This window comes from Canis lupus, chromosome 14, assembly GCF_011100685.1.
Source record: "Canis lupus familiaris isolate Mischka breed German Shepherd chromosome 14, alternate assembly UU_Cfam_GSD_1.0, whole genome shotgun sequence".
Taxonomy (NCBI): domain Eukaryota; kingdom Metazoa; phylum Chordata; class Mammalia; order Carnivora; family Canidae; genus Canis; species Canis lupus.
Genome location: NC_049235.1, coordinates 18,872,790 through 18,895,247, shown reverse-complemented (window position 1 = coordinate 18,895,247; position 22,458 = coordinate 18,872,790). Strand labels below are relative to the sequence as shown.

At 39.1% G+C, this 22,458-nt stretch overlaps 1 protein-coding gene across 1 annotated transcript in view; it reads left to right on the top strand.

The window, feature by feature from the left end:
* Positions 1-19,682, top strand: part of CALCR (calcitonin receptor) — a 158,043-nt gene extending 138,361 nt beyond the window's left edge. The window contains exons 10-14 of the mRNA NM_001197142.1: positions 3,709-3,769; positions 3,854-3,920; positions 6,281-6,499; positions 7,190-7,231; positions 17,639-19,682. Of these exons, the coding sequence (NP_001184071.1) occupies positions 3,709-3,769; positions 3,854-3,920; positions 6,281-6,499; positions 7,190-7,231; positions 17,639-17,875 (626 nt within the window). The 3' untranslated portion in view covers positions 17,876-19,682. The remainder of the gene's footprint in view (positions 1-3,708; positions 3,770-3,853; positions 3,921-6,280; positions 6,500-7,189; positions 7,232-17,638) is intronic.
* Positions 19,683-22,458: the final 2,776 nt, after the last annotated feature.

Below are 22,458 nucleotides of genomic sequence, written 5' to 3'. Positions count from 1 at the left end.
GGATTGCCCTCAATTAAGCCTCCTCTTTAATGCAGATTTTGCAGAGCCTCTGAAAATATTGAATGAGGAGACAAGATAATACAGGGGCTTTCTAAAAACTAAGACCTTTGTATTTAAACCCCTACTCAACAGGCATTGTCACCAACTGTATGGAAATATGTCTGGTAAGTCATGTAAGTGACCTAAAGTCTTCCACAGTCTACACCAGGACTGGCCCTATGCAATATCTGTTCCATATATAACAACTATATATGGATGTTAACGAAACACATGACCCAAAGTCAATAGGACAATCTATAATAGTGGGTTAGTGCAGCAAATATTTGGGGTGTGTCATCGATGAACTCATGATGCTGTGTCTCTTTGGTTGCAATTAGCAGAGAACAAGATTTTCTAATTTAAATAAAAAGAGAGAAATTATCAAAATCTAGACTATCTCATGGAAGTCAAGGGCTGAAACAGCTCTAAGGCTACTACAGGGCTGTACCCTGGGACTAGAAAGGTGGGAGCACTCTTCCTCTGTCTTTTGTCTCTGTCTTGTTTTTGTTTTCTCTTCTACATATCTGTTTTAACCCTTCTTTTTCTCTACAGACCATAGATCACAGGGTCTCTGCTCCCCAAATCCTAATGGTCAATGCAAGCTACCCTAAATTTTCCTGAGCTCACATTTTTCTTTTCAAGGTGCACGGAAACACTAGATGCTTGTCTTTAAGTCCCAATTCTAAATAGCCAGGACAAGAGAATCTGTTTGGTCTAACTGAAGTCAGGGGGCCAGCCATGGTTCAGTGAATCATGGCCAAGGACTTTGAGAGGGATATTATCACTTAGTGCAAACATGTCTGGAGATGGATGACCCATCTAGAAAAAAAATGGGAGAGGGGTCTGAACTAGACTGCTCATCTAGAATACACTCCAAACCACCTCACCACTATTCCCCCTTGGTCCCCTCATTCTGTTACCTTAACCATCCAGCAAGTTTAGAAAGCAGGCTTGTAACTATCCTGCCAATTTCACATCCAGTGCTAGGTTCCTTTGCTCTTTCCTGTCCTCAATCAGGTCAGAATACAAAGATCAAAATGGCCTTTTATTATTTTTTTCTTTTAGCTGCAGCCTTCCACAAGAGGCTGATCTTACCTTTCCCTGACCTTTTCAGCCTCATACACACCTTGTCAGAGATTTCTAGCCTTCCAAAGCTAATCATACCAGGAGTCAACTGAATACAGTTTCATGTCCCTCAACAGTAATTCTGATTATCATGATGCTAATGATGGGTATTGGTCAGATGCCTTCCAACTGAGGACCTAGAAATAACATCCCACCCCTGATGTGACACACACACACACCGCATTTCTTACTGGTGTATTTTATTTGCTTCTCTTAAAAATTATGGTATATTTCTTACACTGGTTTTGACTATTCAGAAACATCTATCTGCCATACTCAGAAAATTTTCCATGGAATAAAAAAGGCTATAAATTTCTTCCTGCCTGTGACATTCAGCAAAGATGAGGGCACCCTGGAAGGAACAATTTATAACCACTCTTTCCATTCTGATGCATTGTGAATTAGTTATAGAACTTTTGCTATCTTCATAGATAGTTCAATGAAGACATCTGCTTAACACACAAAAATAATTCAAAGGGAAAAAAGGAACAAGATGTTTAGCTGTATCAAAAAGAAGGTAATAAAAATAAGGAAAAATATTTATGGGATACCTTAACCTTTCTTAATCAGAAAATACTTAAAACTTTATCAGAATGATTGAAGTGAGATCCCAAGGAACATTGCCCTCAGTAAGGTAAGTGGAATCATAAATTTAAAGGAGTGAGGATTTGCACTTCCCCCTAAATAGATGTTTGGAAAGACAGATAGTCAACCAATACAGTCCTAAATGTAATTATTTTTAGCATGCCAAACCTAAATCTATCTTTCTCTACTTCTACGCACATAGGCATGTGCATATGTACATGTGCACGCCCCAAAATTCTACTAAACTCTTTACCATCTCTGAGAACAAAATTGAGAAACAACCATGATGATGTATTTTTTTAAGATTTTAATTTATTCATTTAAGAGAGAGCATGCGCACAAGCAGGGGAGAGGCAGAGGGAGAAGGAAAAGCAGACTCCCTGCTGCACTGGGAGCCCAACGTGGGACTCGATCCCAGGGTTCTGGTATCATGACCTGAATGGAAGGCAGATGCTTAGCCATCTGAGCCATGCAGGCACCCCACAATGATGCATTTTAAACCAATAGTTCTGTCTTAGCATTTTAGGCAAGCATGATCTTTGGATGGAAAGAAAACAAGTAAAAGTACAACTGAAATAGCTCCTCAAGAAAAATAGTGTCACAGGATCTTTAAAGAATGTAATGGGGCAGAGAAGAAGAAATTTCCACTGGATAATAGTTTTATTGTGCTTTTGAAATTATTTTAATACCTAAAAAGTATGATAGGTCCTAAATTTTACAGCGCCATGAAATAAGGCATAACCTGTGCTTTTAAAAGAGTCTGAAAGTGAGACAGCAGAAGATTTAGCCCAAGAAAGCTACTTCCTAAGACCTACCTTTGTTTGCAGGTGATGTACATTCCATCCATTCATTTCAGCTGTGAATACTATTACCCACTCCAGGATCTGGAACAGATCCTAAAAATTATGAGACATTATGAACATCACCCTCTGGGAAAAAAAAGTATCTAGCAGTGCAATTCTCCCCAACAAAATAAAAGAATCTTCTTCTGGTAGTTGTTCCCTTACAAATCTGCACGGAGCCACTTACTAGTTGACTTCTCTCAAATTGAAGCAACTTCAAATAGTGAAGTTTAGTTCTCAGAAAAAATCATGTATTTTACAACCCTCTCCAGATTGATTCTTTGCCTTGCTGATTCTCCTCTTGTTATAAATCAAAGAAGGAATGGACTTTTGCAACAAACACATAGAATGTAACTAGTCCCCCTTAAAAAAAAAAAAAAAAGGAATCCTACCCTTACTAACCAGTGAAAGGAAGGGCTGTTATGGCTCTTGGAGCTTGGAGGATAGGAAGAAGAGGAAGGGGAAAACAAACTGCATAAAAAGAGGCTTCATGCCTAGAGCAAGGCAACGAGCACAGGAATTAGTAGATACAGGGTCTGTGCTCCTCTGTACATTAAGAAACACGTCTTCCTCTCTATGAAATGATGAGGAGGGAGTGAGATCTTCATATATGCTCCTTCTGTCTAATTCTAAAATGTATGTTTCAGAATAAATCCAGAGAACAAATTTCCATTTCTAAAACCCAAGTGGGCAAATGATATGTTAGAACCTCTATGAATAAAATATAATTATGTTTTGGGTAAAGAGTCTAACTCAAAATACCCTCAGGTCAAGCATTTCATTACTGGCCCTATTAAATTAGATGTGGGGTCACTTCCCTCCATGATGACCCCACTAAAGTCCAGTTCACATGAAGTGAAGAGCTTTCTGGTCTCAACTAATAGTCGTCTTGTCATCATCATCATCATCATCATCATCATCATCACCACAGACAGAATCAAGAGCATTTTTACTTGGTTTGACTAAAACTAGTTGGTGTAAAAATCAGGGAAGTATTTTGACAGAGATATTAAAATTTGCCACTATTTTTGAAAATAAACTACCATTTTCCATGCAATCATAGTTGCAGCTTCTGCCCAAAAAATCAGGTGTGATTTCTGTTTTTTTACATTTTTAGGGTTCCCGCTGGTGCCAACCACTATCCATGCGATTACTAGGGCGCTGTACTTCAATGACAAGTAAGTATTTTGGTGGTTTTTAAGTGAACATATTTGCAAATAAAATGCACTTATATTTATGTCCCTTCCCTCTTTTTTTTTCAGCTGCTGGCTGAGTGTGGAAACCCATTTGCTGTACATCATCCATGGCCCCGTCATGGCAGCACTGGTGGTGAGAATTGCTTTTTATTTATTTTGCTGTTGTTGTTGAGAATTGCTTTTAAATCCATTATTAAGTGTTATCTCTTTGAGAAGATCTCTGTAAAGATGGCTCTGAGTAGCCTATGTATCATAACTTCAAAATTAGACTAATGTAATGGTAATCTATTAAGAGATAATCTGTAGCAATTCAATTTGAGGATCTTCAAATTAAAAAATAATTTTTATTTAATACAGTCGGGGAAGGGGCATAAGTTCATTTCTACACCCACCATAACTAAAATATAGCTTTCCTTAACCAATGCTATACCAAAATGCTCCTCATTAAAGGTAGAGATCAAGGGGCTGAAGAATGGTAAGAAGATGTTACTGCTAAAGAAAGTGAAAAACCACACAATCCCTCTGCCCCTTTTTCCCTGTTTTTTTTTTTTTTTTCCCCCAAACAAAATGATCTTTCATTTCATCTTTGGTATGTGAGCTGTCATCAGACCTGCCACTGAGCATGCACTTAAAAGTATTTCAGGCACTTCACATACATTGCCAGGCTGTTCCTAACAGCAGCACTTCAAAGGAGATACATCAGGACTACTTTTACTCACTGGGAAAACTAGACCCAAAAACACAAGAACTAACTCACCCCAAATTATGTGACTAGTGAAAAGTAGGGTAAAATATGACCATCTGCATCTATCTCCAAACTCTTTGTTTTTACCTAAGGTTTACTATGTGCTGGCCAGCATCACAACTATCACATTTAATATTTAGACATTATTTGGCCCACTAACCTCAAAGGTGGGTAGAAATGAGAAAAATAAAAACAATCTGAGTCATAAACCATGTTCTGCTCATGTTTGGAAGAAATAACCATTAGTAAGCAACCAACCCAAGTATATCATCCAGCCTGACTTCCCACTGCCCCAATCTCTCCAGAGTAAAGTCCATTTCTTTTGCTCTCCTCCAGAGCAGTGACAGACTTACCACCTGACTGTCCTCACCAGGACCCGCTGATGTGGGTCTTGAATATTGCCAATACCTCATAAGAGTTTAATAATTACTAAAGGTCTCTTTCCTTTCTTGAATTTTTTTGGGCAACAATGTTTCCTTCTATTCCAGGTAGAAAAATCATTCTAATCATTTAAAAATAAATCATCAATTAAATTTTAAAAACAACTCCGGTTTCAAAACGAATCTTCACAGCTGAAAATAGTTTGGGACGCACCAGAATGGCTAATATTAAAAAGTGTGACCATCCCAAGTGTTGGCAAGGGTAGAGAACAACTAGAATTCTCAACTAGAGCTGGAGGGAACATAAAATGAAGCCACCTCTTTGGAAGACAGTTTGGCAGCCTCTTACAAAGTTAAATATATGCTTGCCATGTCAACAGGCAATCTAATCCTGGGCACTTATTCAAGAGAAATTAAAACATATGTCCACACAAAGACTTGTATACAAATATTCATAGCATATTTATTCAGAATAGTCAAATTGTGGCAACCATGCCAATTTCCATCAACAATAGAATGAATAAACAAATACGGTGTGTTATCCATGTAAGGGAGTACTACTCAGCAATAAAAATGAATGACAAGCTAATATATACAACATGGATGAATTTCACAGATAATATGTCAAATCAAAGAAGCCAGACACAAAAGAGTATGTACTATGTAATTAGCGGTTGCTTGAGGTGGAGGAGAGAGGGTGGTTGACTGCAAAGGAACAGAAGAGAACTTTCTGGGGTAATGAAAATGCTCTTTGCTTATTTGGAGTGGTTGTTACAGAGACACATACATTTCTGTAAGCTTCTTGAATATAAACTTAAAATCTCCATTTTACCGAATGAGCCTTATACCTCAATGTAGTTATTTCCCTTAAAAAATGTTACAAAGAAGAAGGCTGGGTTATCTGTCTCCACTACATCAACTTTACAGATAACATTTTTTGGTCTGCATTTCACTTTCAGTGATGTAGTCCTGCCTAAGAGGAATAATCCTTGTAATGAAATGACCAGAAAGCAAGGTCTAAAAGTGTCATTTATGACTCTCCTTTGTAAAAATCATAAAAATCAAAGAATAAACCGCTCTCATTAGAATTGCACCTAATCTATTTACCGCTACAGGAAAAAAAAATATTTTATCATTTGGACAAAAAAAAAAAAAAAAAGGAAATGTGAATTCAGGTCTGACAAGAGTCTTTGGTTATATGGATGCACCTGGCAATGCTGGGAGAATTACACCACCTGACAGGTCATCTCTCTTGACCTGCAGAGGTGACATCCACTCCCAGAACTAGGCTAACAAGAACTGAGGAAAGCGGGCGTCCTTAAGTCATTCCCACCTGGATGATTCCCTCATAAGCTCATGTCTTTGCAGGTCAATTTCTTCTTCCTGCTCAACATCGTCCGCGTGCTCGTGAGCAAAATGAGGGAAACCCAGGAAGCCGAATCCCACATGTACCTGAAGGCGGTGAGGGCCACTCTGATCCTGGTGCCCCTGCTGGGGATCCAGTTTGTCGTCTTTCCCTGGAGGCCTTCGAACAAGATGCTTGGGAAGATATACGATTACCTGATGCACTCTCTGATTCATTTCCAGGTAAATAAACCAGAGGTTTATTTATTCAACTACTTACTCAGCAGGTTAATGTAGGGTGAGCCATTTTCTAAGGCTCATCTGTGATTAGAGGGTAGATGTAACCTGGAAAGGTCTCCTTCTCACTGCCAGTTCCCCTCCCCCCTCTTTTTTGAATTTCAAAACTGGGGAAGGAAACGAAGGGAATATGAACGTTGAGAACACATCTTTCTGAGGACAAATATTTGACCGAGGATGGACCCACAGCACAGTCCTGATTACTGGGGACAGAACTTCTATTCCCACTGTCCTTTCGATTTTTCCCTCCCCTCTCCAGGATTTTGAGGGCCACATTTTCCCTTCATTAAGGGGAGTTTTGAAGATCAACATAACCAATGCCAATCAGTTTCCCAACCTGGATTGCTATCATCATAGTCATAAATGCCATGAAAACACAGGGCAGAGAAGCAGATGTTTCTATCAGTATGAAATGCCTCCACTGGACCCCAAGCTGGAAGCCATATCCATCGTAAACTAGAATATTCTTGTAGTGAAGCACTGAATATGAGTGCACTAGTAATTGTCTTTCATCGAGCTTTGACTTGCTATTGCAATAGTGACATGTTCCTCTCTAGGCTGTCTATTTATATAGATTCCTAAACAATATAATGCACACAAAAATAACTTCAATTCTCTTTTTCCTCCTCTCTTTAGGGATTCTTCGTCGCCGTGATTTACTGCTTCTGCAACAATGAGGTAGGCATGCATTTCACATAACACCATCACTCATTGATACAAAGCCAAAACTTTACAGTTCCCAAAGTGCCTCTGTGTACACTTCATTTGCTCTTACTTCTGCAGTTGACCTCACAGGGTTTCATGACATGCAGGATCATGTATTTTTTTCACTATTTCAAGCTGAATCGTATCCAGTCAATGGGACGATTGTTTCTGTGGTACGATTGCAGATGTTATCCACACAGGCAGCTAAATTCTGATTTCCTTGGATGGCATGTTAAGCTGGTCAGTTCCTTGAGCAGCAACAGTGAAAGCTGTTCTGGAAGTCATGCTGTCATCTCTTTGGAAGACCCACTCCTCACCAGGGCAGAGCCAATATCCAGCCAGTATGAACTGGTTCACTGCTTTCTTTCCCTGGTGTCATACCACTTATTCAACATTTTGAAAATCCCCCTGAAGTTAAGAACCAAAAAGGATTCTCAAATAATTAATGTATTATCTGAATATTTAGATCAGTAAAATCTAGGGATCCATACGGCCAGTATTGTCAGGGTGTTTTAGCCAGAGTTCCATTTCTTCTTATGGAAACTTCTTGCCTAAGACCCCAACTGTAAAGCATAAAAATGGAGCTGCTTACTGTTGCTGGGAATGCAAACTGGTACAGCCCCTATGGAAAACAGTATGGAGGCTCCTTGGAAAATTAAAAATAGAAATATCATATGATCTAGTAATTCTACTACTAGAAATTAACCGAAAGAAAATGAAAATACTAATTCAAAGAGATATATGCACTCCTATGTGTATAGCAACTAGCTAAGATGTGGAAGCAACCAAAGTGTGTCCACTAATGGATGGATGGATAAAGAAGATCTGGTATATTCATACAATGGAATATTATTCAGCCATAAAAAATGAAATTTTACCATTTGTAACATACATGTTAATTATACTTGAATTAAAAAAACAAGTGGGGCTGTTTAAATTTGTACCAAAGAATATCCAGGGCTTCAAGAAACATGGTTGAAAATCCCTCATTTTTCAGGTGAGAAATCTATACTCCAGAAGAACATATGACTTGCACAATGTCACAATCATAGTTATATAACCAGGACTAGAATCCAAATTTCCTGATTCTTAATTAAATGAACTAAATCTTCCACTGCACCATAATATATCTATGATTCCTTCCTGGAGCTTTGTAAGTATACATACTCTAGTTATATGCCATATAAATTGTAATGTACAATTACTTTTTATAATTTTACATTGATTCCTCTTAAGAATAATTCTTTTTATTTATTTGAGAGAAAAGGATTCGGGGTGGGGGCAGGGGGAACTGAACAGGGAACCTGACTCAGGGCTCAGTCCCAGGGTCATAATCTGAGCTGAAGGCAGACACTTAACCAATTGAGCCACCCAGGTGCCCCTTAAGAATAATTCTATAACAAGGAAAATAACATTTGGTTAAGACATCAACAAACATTTTATTTTCCTGTTATAATTAAAAAGGTTTTCTAACCAGAATTAATTGATATTCAATTGATTCTCTGTTCTTTATTTCTTCAGTTAAACAGTGAGCACCTATAATATTTTGTTCTATAACCTGTTACTTATCTCCCACCTTGACATTGCATTGCAAGATTTCTGTCATTCTCCTTCTCCTTTATAATTTTATCCCTCCCTTCATCCATTCATCCATAAACTCATCCATAAACTCATTCCTTCATTCAGCAGAAATATATTGTGCATTCACTAGCACTAGGGCATAGACTGAAGGCCTGGGACAGAAATGAAAAGACATCCTTCTGCTGTCAGCTGTTAGTGTCTCTTTGGGGTTTTTTTGTTTGTTTGTTTTAAGATCAGCAAACACCAATAAATATAGGGCTTAGGGCATCCTGTCTGCATATCCATTTCCGTGAACATGTATCTCTCTCTTTTGGGTTGTTTCAGGTGCCACACAAATAGATGTTTCCACCTAAAGCAATATCTATATAGGGCTAATATAAAAATCAGTTTCAGGAGGGGCATACCTTGAAAACATGGGAGGACCGCATGCATTTGCAAAAATACCTCAGCACTTACTGTGTTTTAACCATGAGGCTGTCTTCGAAGTGTCAGGCACAGAAAGCAAGCCAGGAAGTACTCTTAACAATTGAATGTTTCGCGTTCATTTGAGTATGTTATCTCTGCTTTTCGAAGTAAAGAAACCATCTCCATTTTAATTAAGATTCTGTTACGGGGGGAAGCTACAAGTGTGACATTTCTAATAAACTAGAAATTGCATACTGTGCCAAATGTCACATCACAGCCCCATGCATTTGAGGCATGTGGCTCTCTGCTGGGCCTCCTGTGAGTCCCTGGCTTACCCCGTAAGCCAGCAGGGCACTCGCACCTGCAGGAGGTTCCTGCAGCTGCAGCTGCGGCAGAGCTGTGACTGGGCTGTGCCCAGCAGCACACTGAGTTTTAGCAGAGATCTAGGAGGCCGTGATGTCAGTTAGACAGTGAAGATGAAGTTTTCATTTTTATTTTTTATCTGTTTGTTTTCAGTGATTCTTATTGTGGAAATGGGTCACATAGTGGACAGATAGACTAGAAGCAGGGAAGAAATTTGGAGAATTACAGCAGAAGGAACCAGGAAGCCACAATGAGAGGATGTTTAGGGATCACATAGTTCCTACAAATCTTCCAAGAGTGTGAACACTGGAAGCCTTTCAGTAAATTATTAAGTATCTAAAGGACTTCAAAAAGATGGTGACAGCTAGAAAGATGCCGAGTGTTTCCAAGCCACAGCTTAAAACTTGAGCGAGCACCACAACACCATGCATGTTCTCCCTATTTCATGTTTCCTGCTATTGTCCATGCATTGTGGATAAGATAAAATCATTTGTAGACCAAAGGAGCATGACCAGAAGGATCTCAAGTTAACAGTAACAGATTGGAGTGCATGGAAACTACAACTATTTTTCTTCATTGTAACTTATCTTGCTTTAAAGAGCCCATCCCACCAGATTCTAAGAGACAGCAGTCTCTTTCTAGAAAATATTTAGTTCCAAAGCCTTTGTCCAGATGTGCGGCTGGTAGCCCCTTTGGGAACCGAAGGTGGCTCCCCTCTCTTCTGAGGACCCCAGAGATCCTTTTACTGTGTAGCCTCCTTGACCAGGCCCCTGCCCTATCCTTTAAAAAAAAAAAAAAGATTTTATTTATTCATTCATGAGAGAAACAGAGAGAGAGAGAGGCAGAGACACAGGCAGAGGGATAAGCAGGCTCCATGCAGGGAGCCCGACGTGGGACTCGATCCTGGGACTCCAGGATCATACCCCAGGCCAAAGGCAGGCACTAAACCACTGAGCCACCCAGAGATCCCAACCCCACGCCCTATCCTTTTTTTTTTTTTAAGATTTTATTTATTTATCCGTGAAAAACAGAGAGAGAGAGACAGAGACAGAGGCAGAGGGAGAAGCAGGCTCCCTGCAGGGAGCCCGATCCCAGGACTCGATTCCAGGACTCCAGGATCATGCCCTGGGCTGAAGGCAGATGTTTTAACTGCTGAGCTACCCAGGCATCCCACCCTATGTCCAGATAGCTAATGCTATGCACCAGTTCTCTCTTCCAAGCCACCCAAGGAGCCTGGGAGTCACCCTCCTTTCTTCACACTGTGAATCTCTCTTTAACCCATGTCATAGTCATTCCCACTCCACCACTCAGGCACCAAGTTGGTTATGATTCCAAGCCAAATGTGTGACTTCTTTGTATGGCTTATCAATTTCTAGACCTGTACTCTCTGAATCAAAAAAGACTTGCTATACTGAGGTGTTTCTATTACTACTGCCTTCTTTCTTCTCTCCACTTCCCCAGGTATTTCCACCATGAAGGGGAGATGCAAGGTCATTGGTCTCTGTATCTCTCTCTTCTCTTCCTCTTAGGATTGGAAGGATTTTGTAGTCACCACTTCTCCTTCCTCTTTGCAGGGGGACTCTCCTTATGCCATATCCTGCATGTTCTCTATACTATACTATACTATACTATAGTTTTTAGTTTTAGTAAAATCCTATTTTCAGAGTAGTATGGTTTTCACTTCATATGCAAAGATAAGCTTTTCTATTAAGAAATTCTTTCTCTTATTCAATAAAACCTGGTTTTTGCAGCTGTTGTTTTTCTAGAGGGTCAAGAATGTCAGCTTTGAGACTTAAAGCTAAGCAATAATTTGTTCTACACCTATATTCTCAAACTTAGGTGCTTCTCAGGATCACCTGGAAAGTTTGTTAAAACAAGAGTGCTTGGCCCCTACCAGAAGAGTTTCCTATTCAGTAGGACAGGGATGGGGCCTGAAAATTTGGATTTCTAAGAGGTTTCCAGCTGATGATGCTGCTGCTGATCAGAGAACACACTTTGAGAACCTACTCTAGACAAAATCTAATTTGTTCTTCAAGCAATGAATGACCTTGGCTTAATGAATGAGGGAGTTGCAGGGGAATTTTATTTAGGAAATACAATAAATATTTTCAAAAATATTAACCTTATTGTAGATGGTATTTATCAATTGTTGTCTTCTAAAACAGGAAAGCTTCTACAAACACAGGAGAGTGGATAGTAAAAGGGAATTAGAAAGTCTTGATCTTACAATCATGAAGTACCCAATTACCTCCAACTGTAGAGCATGTAAACTCTTGTAAGATAAAGACCAGTAAAGACAATGCTCCAAAAGGGTGAAAAACATATCAGTAACTTTATAAATAATATTCAGAAGTATCCCGTTCAGTATCTAATAGGGATCCAGTTTCAAAAAGTCATATAAAAGCATTTAAAGCATACTTCCTAGTGTTTTTAAAACTCATAATTTTTCATCTTACATTTAGATTGCAGCAGGTCTGTTGAGTTATGACATCAGCAAGTGAAGGTATGAGGGAGCAGATCTAAAAATCTTGGTATGTGTTCAATCAAAACTCCTGGAGATAAATCCCACCTTCCATTCAGCTGTACTGCTGGTGCTTGTACTGAACTTCAGGAAAACAAAGGCCAAAGATAAAAGCATTCAAGTCTAACCATGGATATTCCGGTCTGATTTTCTTTTACACAAATGTAGAAACTGAGGCCCAAATATATCAACCTTATATAGATGGTTAATAATACAGCCAGGTGTAAATTATGTCTTCAAACCATCAGACCAGGGCTCTATTTTTAAAGTTGGCAATAAATAAATTGATATAATTAGGGAAAATGTAAAGTGATCTGTGTTAATTGCTTTTATAATGAGTGATGAATCTATATAATTCAAAAACTTTGTATGTTATATTTATCACATTGGAAACTCCTAACATTTCTGATGCTTTTCAAGAGCAATGAAAAGTCTTCCTGGTTTGTTTGTTTGTTTGTTTGTTTTCAAACAGATTCATTGCCCTTATTCTTGTGATCAAAGCAGCATCAAGCTCAACCTGTGGTATTGTAGGAGATAATTGCCCTATTAAACTATAATTATTCAAGTGTCTTTTACATCCTGCTAAGGGCCTATTCTTATATGTGTGGTTTACAAATTGAAGCAGATTGCCATCTCCACACAAAAGAATAGATTATAATTCAGGAATGCAATTATAGAACTATGAACATTTCTGTAATAATAATATTAAAAACATAAAATAGGCCTCAAATCCTTTGGCCTCCTGCTAGGCAGGGTACTTCATTAATATGCATAGATACTCCAATGGGGATTATTTTGAAAGAACAGGTGAAGAGAAACAAAGACTGCTTTGTTTTGTTTTTTGTTTTTTTGTTTTTTTGGTTTTTTGGTTTTCTTTGGTCTGCTGGGCACTTTTACAAAGTCACTCTAAACTTATACTGTGTACTTTGGATACCTCTAAATATCTGTGTAAATTTTATCTATAAAGACAGTGTTGGTATTTGAGAGATGCTGAATCCACGGAAACTATCAATTCCCTTTGTGTGGAGATATCGCTTTTCCAAAAATATGCTGAAGCAGTATATTTCCTAATTCCTCAACTGGGCATTTTATGGTTCCTAGATTATAAACCTGGTATTTAAAGCATTTAAAGACCTATATTTAATAGACAATACAACCCAAATAAAACCATGCCATCTCTTGGGTAGTCCCGACAGAAAAATATCTTGTACAGAAATCCAAAGGAAATCCAGGAAGTAGCAAGCTTGGGCAATAGAGCACTCTTTGGAGACCTAGTTTGGAATGTATGAGATCAGAAACTATGTGTGTCATTGAGAGGTCTTTTTATTTTCTTAGCACCACCACCCCCCAAAAAAGAATATGACAGAAGAGTTTCATTTTAGTCTGAAGACTTGAGGTCAACATCCTGCCATAATAACAGTACAATAATAGCAATAATAACAGTAGTCTCCCTGTATGGTACTTTAAAACTTAGATGCCACTTTGATATGTATTGTCACAATTTAATCCTTCAAACAGAAAGTGAGGTAGAAGAGTTGTATTAAAGAAAGGAATCTCAGAGAGGTTAACAGTCCTACCCAAGATTACAAGGCTAATGTGGGCAGAGTGAGTTCCTTGACCCAAAGTTCAGTCCTTTCTTTCCTGGCATCGAATGAGACCTGGTGAAATGATCCTATTGGTGGAAAATTAACAGAAAGGTGGTATGATGTTACCCACTGACAGTCTTCCTTTCCTATCAGCTGGTTGCCTGTACAATGTAACAAGTGCCTGCTTCTGATCCTTTCCAAAAGTAGGAGTTCATTGGAGTTCAAGAGCAGTTCCCCAAAACACTTACCATGGCATGAGAGAAGACCTAGTAACAGTTGTAGATGATCTAACATCCAATGGCTTACACTTCACCTCAGGAAGGAATTCAGGTTCTCAAAAAACAGTGATTCTAGGTCTCATGTCAAAACCCAGTGTTTCCTGTTTGCATGAAAGAAAATTTCAATTTCTCCATTAGGTTTGTTCTAGATGCTTTCAGTTCCCCACCCTAGGACCACTGGATACCAATGCACTAATTTTGGTCATTAGTGATCACTTTCTTGGCTGAAAGAGCTATGAATTCATTCTAGAATGGATGTTGACAATCAGTCAACAAGTATTTGTTGAATAACTAACTGCTATATGCCAAACAGCATGACATGTTCTGGGAATATAAAAAGAACAAGACATGGTTCCTGCTTTTAAGGATTTCAATGTAATAAGAGGAATAATGAACATACATAACTGCAACAAGTGCACAGTAAAGAGACTCCTGACTCTGGATCAGGGGTTCAAGAAAAGATTCCTGGGGAAACAGAGTTGAGTCCTGAAAAACAAGTTTTGGCCACAGTGAAGGGTGAGAGAGGGACATTTCGGTCAGGGGGAGCAGTGTGAGCAGAGGAGCCTGATGGAAAGAAACAATATAGCTGGTGGAGAGAGACCAGCAGCTTGTTAATTTTGGAGAATTCAGGTCAAGGCAATAAGTGGCTTAAAACCACTTTGGCAGAGGATTGGCCAACTCAGGCAAAAGCAGTAGGATTATGGGAATCTTCCACCCCCGCCACTGACAGCAGCTCTGTGCCTAGTGTCTAAGTGCTCTTACAGGACCCAAATCCCTTCTATGTGTGCCTGGCCTAGTGGCTGAAATGGAGGCATTTTTGGTAAGTAGCTCAAGGACAAAACCATCAGACCAAGATTTCAGGTCACTTTTGGGTGTGGACTGAACCCCTTCTGAAGAGAATAACCCAGATCAAGTTCAGCCCATTTGGAGTATGTCACCCGACTACTGTTTTGAATGGCAATAGCTGAGTCCAGGAAGCCAATGTGTGTAAAGGAGCACAGTGTTTCAAGTCGAGAGAATAAATGGGCCTAATCTTTCAGACTTTGTCTTCTCTTTGTGTCTTGATCTCTAGACAGAAATGTCTCAGAGGGTTAACAAATTAGTCAATGCTCAGTTATTCAGCACCTAATGTAGATAAACTGTCCTAATTGCTTTTCTTTTTTACTGTTTCATTCTTCCTCATTTCTGCCTCTTCCATTCCTCCAATCCATCCTGTCCTCTCTAGCTGTATTACAGCTTCTATTTGTACCTCTTCTACTAATGTGCTTAGAAAACCATAGGAGGGAAACACTTCCATGAATCAATTTCCAACCAGTAAATAGCCCTAATAAGAACTAGACCAGATAGCCTGCAGGTGCTGGGTTATCATAAGGGAGATACTTGACTCTCTCAAATCCAGCCACCTTGACTGGAAGATCCTTGGAGGGGAGTCAGCATGGGGAGAGAATCACAGAAAAAGTAGGGATGCACCAGCATAGCATACTAGGTGATTTAAATAACCTCAGTAAATCTTACTCATAACTCTGAATTAGTGTCATCATCTCCTTTTTACAAAGGAGAAAAGTCTAAGAAAGAAAAAGGAGGGAAAAAACCACGTAGCAAACAAACTGGGACTCAACCGCAAACAGCACAGTCTTTGGAGCATATGTGTAAACACTTAATGCCTATGCAATGACCACAAGAAACAAATCATTTCTCAATTTAGTTCTAAACTTAATGATGAGCTCTCTACAGTGTATGCTGTGGCCAAGCGGCATGGTCAGGAGTCATGGGCTTCACCTAGCCTTGTGGTCCCACCACATTTCCAATTGTCAGACCCTGGACACATTGCATAACCTTTGCCCCTCTTTGTAAAGTGAAGGAAACAGTAGTAGTGCCTTCTCAGAGGGCTGTTGTAAGGATTATATAAGTTCATACTAATCAAGAGCTTGGAAAATGGCACATGGTAAGCCCTCAATAAAATACCAGCTACAGCTACAGCTACAGCTTTTCATCCCATCTGTGGTCCTCTGTACATCTTTTATCAATGCAAGGTTCAGCTGCATGGCACATAGCTTGACCATGGCACTTAAAATATTGGTCTTTGTCTTTCTGAAATAAAATCAGATGGATACTGCTCTGCACTCATGCACTCATCACCTCCAAAAAAACCAAAAACACAAAACAAGAGTCTGTTGCCTCAGTAATTCCAAATGGTCAGCTTACCAGTATTCCAAATTATCAGATTCCCAAATTCCTCTGATTGCCACTTGCCATCTTGAACTTGACAGCTCCTCTGCTGTATGAAGAGGAACCTCTCCAGTTACAAGTTTCATACCCTCTTGTCTTCAGTGAATCATTTGACTCTTTTGCCTTTTTCTGAGTAAAATATTTAAAATGATATGACAAATACTAATAGTCATTTGGAAAAAATTGTTCTGCTATGATACACAGAAAATGTATTTGCCAGAGAAATTATTCAGTCTTCTATCATGCATATTGCTTTATAACATTAATAGGCTGTGCTATCATTTATACCTTCTTTTCCATTCATGCAAACATGGCTCTTCACAGCCAACGTGTTACATGCTTTATCTCATGTCCTACTGTTTCCCAATTCCCCCTCCTATGCCCCCCTTAAAGGTTGGATCTTATATTCAAGTTTGGTAGCAAAATAACTGAAGATGTATTAATAAACTGATGCAAAGATTTTACATAACAGCTTGTCTCATGCACTGAGCAACAGAAACTCAGACACGTAGAGCAGATATTGTAGCAATACAATTTTATTTTATTTTAAAATACAAGATTTTAGTCTTGTTCAGCTATAGAGAAAAGCAAGAAGTTAGGAGACGGCAGGGAAAATGAACTTAACAACTAAATTGAATTCAGTTCTGAAGAAAGCAAAGCTAGACAAGCAGCATTACTGTCTGTACAGGTTCTCCTCCACTGTGGTCATCGCCGTTTCCATATTTAGAGCTTCCCAGCGTTAGCATCTTCTCCTTCTCCTGTGTTCAGTAGAGAGTTCATCATATTTAGAAAGCAGTTCTGGTAAGTTTGTTTACATATTAGAAGTTTTTCCATAAGAAAGGATGGAAATTTTATTCCTAAAAGCATGGCACTCCTTTAACCAGAGTTCTATCTGGCACACCCCTACCTCAAGCCTAGTTGAAGAAAGGAAAATCAGCAGTACGATGCCCTGATCTCAAGACTCAGGGCTGTGCTTTGGGTTACTTTTTTTTTATTTTTCTTCATGACCAGTAATGTGTAGGTTTAGATGAAAGCTTCTGCCTTGTTGGAGATGGTAGCCGATCAAAAACTTTTTTCAAAATCTTTTCCTCTGATATGACATGTAGACCATATGTGGGTCTAAAACCAAGTCACATTTCATTAATTGGACATAAAGAGGTAAAGAAGAGACTTTTACTCAAAGGAGGAAATGCCCTTGCCAGTGGTGGCTGAGGCAAGAATCTCGTTTCTCCGATTTGCCAATTCTCCCAAAATGGTACGTTCCTTCCCCGGAGCGGATGTACTGCGAGGTCCTTTGGCTCAGAATTGCGACTCGACCTCTTTCAACCTCGGATAAGCCCCAAGCGCTGCGTCCATAAGCTTGGCTTGGGTCGTTTCTGACACTGATGACAGAACAAGGTTCCCTTTTGTCTTCCAGGTGCAAACCACTGTGAAGCGTCAGTGGGCCCAGTTTAAAACCCAGTGGGACCAGCGCTGGGGGCGACCGAACCCCCGGCGCTCCGCGGCCAGTGCCGCCGCCGCCGCCGCCGAAGCCGGGGACATCCCGGTTTACATCTGCCATCAGGAGCCGAGGAACGAAGCCGCCAACAACCTGGGCGAGGAGGGTGCCGAGGTCATCGCTCTGGAAATCATCGAGCAAGAGTCATCCGCTTGAATGTGAAGCTAATGCAGCATCGTGATCACTGAGCCTTCATTTCCTGGGAGACAGACCGACCATGCGTTTAAAGTGATCCCCATCCTCCCAGGAGCTGAGCATATCATTTGTGAAGAATTATTAAGTGAATTTGTCCATAGTAAACCTGGAGAAAGTTATCCTTGGTACTATTGCTGTGGGAGACAGTCTAGGAATGGGGTCTCCCACTGCATCCCTTGTGAACTCCATCTTTCATCTGGGACTGAGATGCAGATGTCATAGTAATGCAAGCAAAGTATCCAAGAAAAACACAATTAAATTGACCTAGTTCAGAAACAGGGTGCTCCTTGTTAATCTTGAGCCATTTATAACTTTGAAAAATTAAAATCACGGTCACTATCTTTCTTTTTAACTCTAGACTTTGAATTAGAATATTTCTGTATTTGGCTATGGATCTGATTTTTAATTTTTTTATTTCAATCAATTCCGATATTACTCAGATGTTTTACCATCCACACAATGTAAACCACACAAATTATATGACCTCTGCAAGACCAAGTGGCTTTGACAGGAATGAAATTTTGTCTTTGAATGAAAAAAGAAATTTAGAGTCAATTTGCTCAAAACATTAGATGGGCCAATTTGTTAATTGGTTTGTTAGTATCATGTGCTCAGTGTGGCTTTGGATAGTCCTGTCAACTGAAAAGGCCCCATCAGCTGTGAAGAACTGGCCTGCATGCTGAATGTGCTCTAGTCACGGACATTTATACAAGGGGAGGTCACAAAGAATCCATCACTAAATTTTTCACAAAACTGCCAAAAATATAATTTCTAGTGGAAGAGAATATTCTCTTTAAAGAGAGTTTTCCACTTTCTTAAGCTCCAGGATTTATAAAGCAAATCACTCTAAGGTTTATAAAGCAGATTACCTCTTGCCCTTGGGTGCTATCTAGCAGTAAAAGATAAATTTGCTTAAGACTGGTAATTAAAAGACTCCATATAAATCCATTAACTGCCTTCTACCCAGCTTCAAAGCTTAACAAGATCTCCGTCTTTTCCAGGAAGATTCAGTAGGGCTAATGAGAAATCAGTTTGTAGTTGACCTCTTGTTTGCTGCTATTAGCAAAACAGGAGGAGGAAAAGTAACTGCTACAAGTTGAACCATCTACCAGTTCATTTCAAATAAAAGTAGAGGTTCTTATTAAAACCCAATACTATATCACCACGTCTCTCTTTACATCCTCAGTATAAAATCTTCAAACATCCCCGAATAAACCAGTTCTCATTACTGGCACCTGAAGTTCATTTGTGAATTTGCAAGAGTCATCAGAGTTACCATCATTTGATTCTGTGCTAAATGAGGAGATCCATTGAAACCCTCCAAATCTCAAGTCTCATCTATGTCGATGCCACTGCCTTTCAGAGGTGATGTAGTTGTGGAAAAACAAAAAGTTGATTTGTTCTGGTTACATATTTCGTGCACCCAAAGAAAATTATATTCCTTCAGTGAAAATGTATTTTGGATACTAAAGTGGTTTACATCTCCTTTACTGAATGTAAGGGAGGAATTGAAAAGAAGGTATTTTTCCAATCACAGTGTTTATGTAGTGGTGTTCCTATTTTCGTTTACAAACATGGAAAACAGAGTATTTGAGGCAGCTCTAGTACAAATGTGATAATATATTGCTAAATATTCTAGACATTATTGTGCTATTTTAGTAGGGGCTGACGAAACAACACAGCTTACCGTAGAATTATACATAGTGCCAAAATGATGTGAACTGCTTACGCTATGTATATGTATAAATTAATACAGAGTATGTTAAAAGCAAAAAGATGTATATGTGCATATTTTTCTAATGAAATATATTCTCATCTTTCATTCATTCATCTCGTCTCCTGCTCATTCCATGTTCATCTTTTCACTTCAGCCATGGGCAGCTAACATCCCATTTGGTTTGGGTAGCAGGAAGGGGAAAGATAATCCAAAAGTATAGGTTAGAAAACCATGTGCAAAAACATCAAGAATATTGTCTTTGTCAGTGTGATCATCTTTCATCTTCAACTAGACTATAAACTCCAAAGCACAGTTCTCATGCCCTTCATAATGCAAAAACCACACACAACTGTTGATCTCTATGGTGGAAGTTTGGGAAGCACAGCAAAGAAATCTAGGGCAAGGAGTATCACATCCTTTTATTGTTCTTAACTTTTTTTTTCTTTCATTATTCTTGGACAAGACTTGAACTGTCCAACATCACATCAGATCATTAGAATTGTTACAATCATTGATTTTTAATATAGTTTGGGAGAGAGACTAAGGCAGGATAAAAGGCGACTAATTAAATGTCATTAGAATGCATAAAGGCCACTATTGGAAAGATTTTCAGATCTGGAAAGCATGAAATGGAAGAAATGAGGATTAAATGAGAACTGTGATAGGCTAATAAAGGGGAACAGGAACAATTTGTAGTTTCTGCACACTATTCAACTATTGTCCTCGTGAGAGCTGGAGAACTTTTTCAGAAAAGACACATAAGGGCTACATCTTTCCCTTTATGTCCCAGGAGGCAATACAGATAGATATTATTACCCTTGTGATCTTGAAAAACAAAAGTTATTTTCCATCATACCATAAACCTGATTCTTCCAGAGGGCAACTTGAACTCAGATGGTCAGTTACCCGCTTGCTTTGATCCCTACTACAAAATGATCCAAAATAGACCTTTGAGTATGCATAGATATCATGGTTCTTAAAGAAGGAAAGGTGTTGAAAAAGAAATGACAGAAACACTATCGTTGTGGAGCTCCAACCTGGTCATTCATTCCTTCATTCATTATCATTGATTCAACAGACATTTCATACACCTTATTTAGCTCCACGACAAATATTTATGAGTTATCATGGCAAAGTTTCTTGGCAGTGATTGCTGCTTCTTTCCTGTGTCAATGGCACAAATCAAAACCTACGAAGTGAATCATTACCCTAAAACCATAACCATGATATCTTTGGAGTGGGAAAACAAAGGACCCACCCATGTGGTTGGAACTGGTAGCTGAATGTGAACCTTCCTTCTCATTAGTGCTGGGTAGGAAAGCTCAAGTTATAAGAAACATTCTCAGAACAAGATCTCTGCATAAGCACTTAGCAAGGACTCATTTTCATAAGAACAAGGTCTAAAACAGTGATTCTGTTTTAGAATTCATGGGCTAGGTTACCCGCAACTGATTATTGGGGAAGTTAACACTATAGAGTTTAAAATAAGGTTATAGATGAAAAGGGGAGATCAGAAGCCATTTTTAGAAAAGCAATCAGGTAAATTCAGAAGGAAAGTCCATTTATTATTTTGAGAGGGGAGTCAAGATGCCTCACTCCTAGCTTAAGCTTACATAAAATTGATTTTTCTGAACTAATCCATAGATAATTTACATGTGTGCAGAGGGTAGTTGGGGGGGTACATAACTAGAAACATAAAAGAAAGAATTATAAGTGCTTGTGAGAGTCAAGCAAAGTGGAAAAAATACATTTGAAAAGTAAAAACTATTGTTAGGATTATTTTTGTTCTTCTGGACATAGGATTAACATCTGTTTACTATCTGTGAATACTATGAAGCATTGAAAGAGCTAAAATACAGTCTGACTCAGGTCAGGAAGATTTTCTAATAGCATATCTTCCTCCATTTGGATCAGTGAGCATCTTTGAAAGATTTCAGAGATTTTCCATTATCTTAAGCATTGACCAGCCAGGCTCTCAGTTCACTGATCAGTGTCCATTTTCCACTTACGGAAATTCAATGCCTTCTTTCTCTCTTACTTTCCAGAAACCCTTCCTCCCCTGAGACTCTAAGTGTGCCCTAGCTCTTAGCTGACTGACCAGCAGTGCTGCTGCTTGTCACTGCCATCTCCTCTACTTAAGAGACTTCTTATTTTAATTTGAGAAACTGCTTCCAAACAAAATCTCAGAGTACAACAAGCAAAATGGTGAACAGAAATTCAGTAAAACCAATTGAGATGTCCTCAATGAAGAGAGGGGAAAAATACATTCAGAATAGTTCAGGAAAGCTGTCTCCATCACTCCCCACCTACCCTTGACATGACTGGCTAGTCAAGGCTGGTGCACCAGTCCTACGCAGAGCCTCTGCACCAGAACATACACCCAGCTGCAAACTCTCGAAATGTGTGACAGCCTGGTGGGTTGTTACTCTCAGGGCTGCAAGCATTTCCCTTCTGTGCCCATGCATTAGAGCTTCTGTGTGCTGTCATCACAAGAGGGGTATTGTCATGGGGACCTAATGTTATGGAGAGCATTCCTTAAACAAAGATGATTTATGAAAAAAAAAAGAAAGAAAGAAAGGAACACCAATCATTGAAACACCAGAGTCAATATGAATAGACTTACAGACACTAGTTTACTTACTCTGTAACAACGAAACCTGTTTTTATCCCCATTTTAGTGATAAGAAAACTAAGTGGAAGAGAAGTTAAATAATGCATCCACCATGGTCACACAATTGGTAGTAAGTGGCAGGGCTAGAATTTGAATCCAGAGTACCTGGTGCCTTTGCTCTCTAAATTGCCAGCTTGGTTAGACCTACTGCACCGT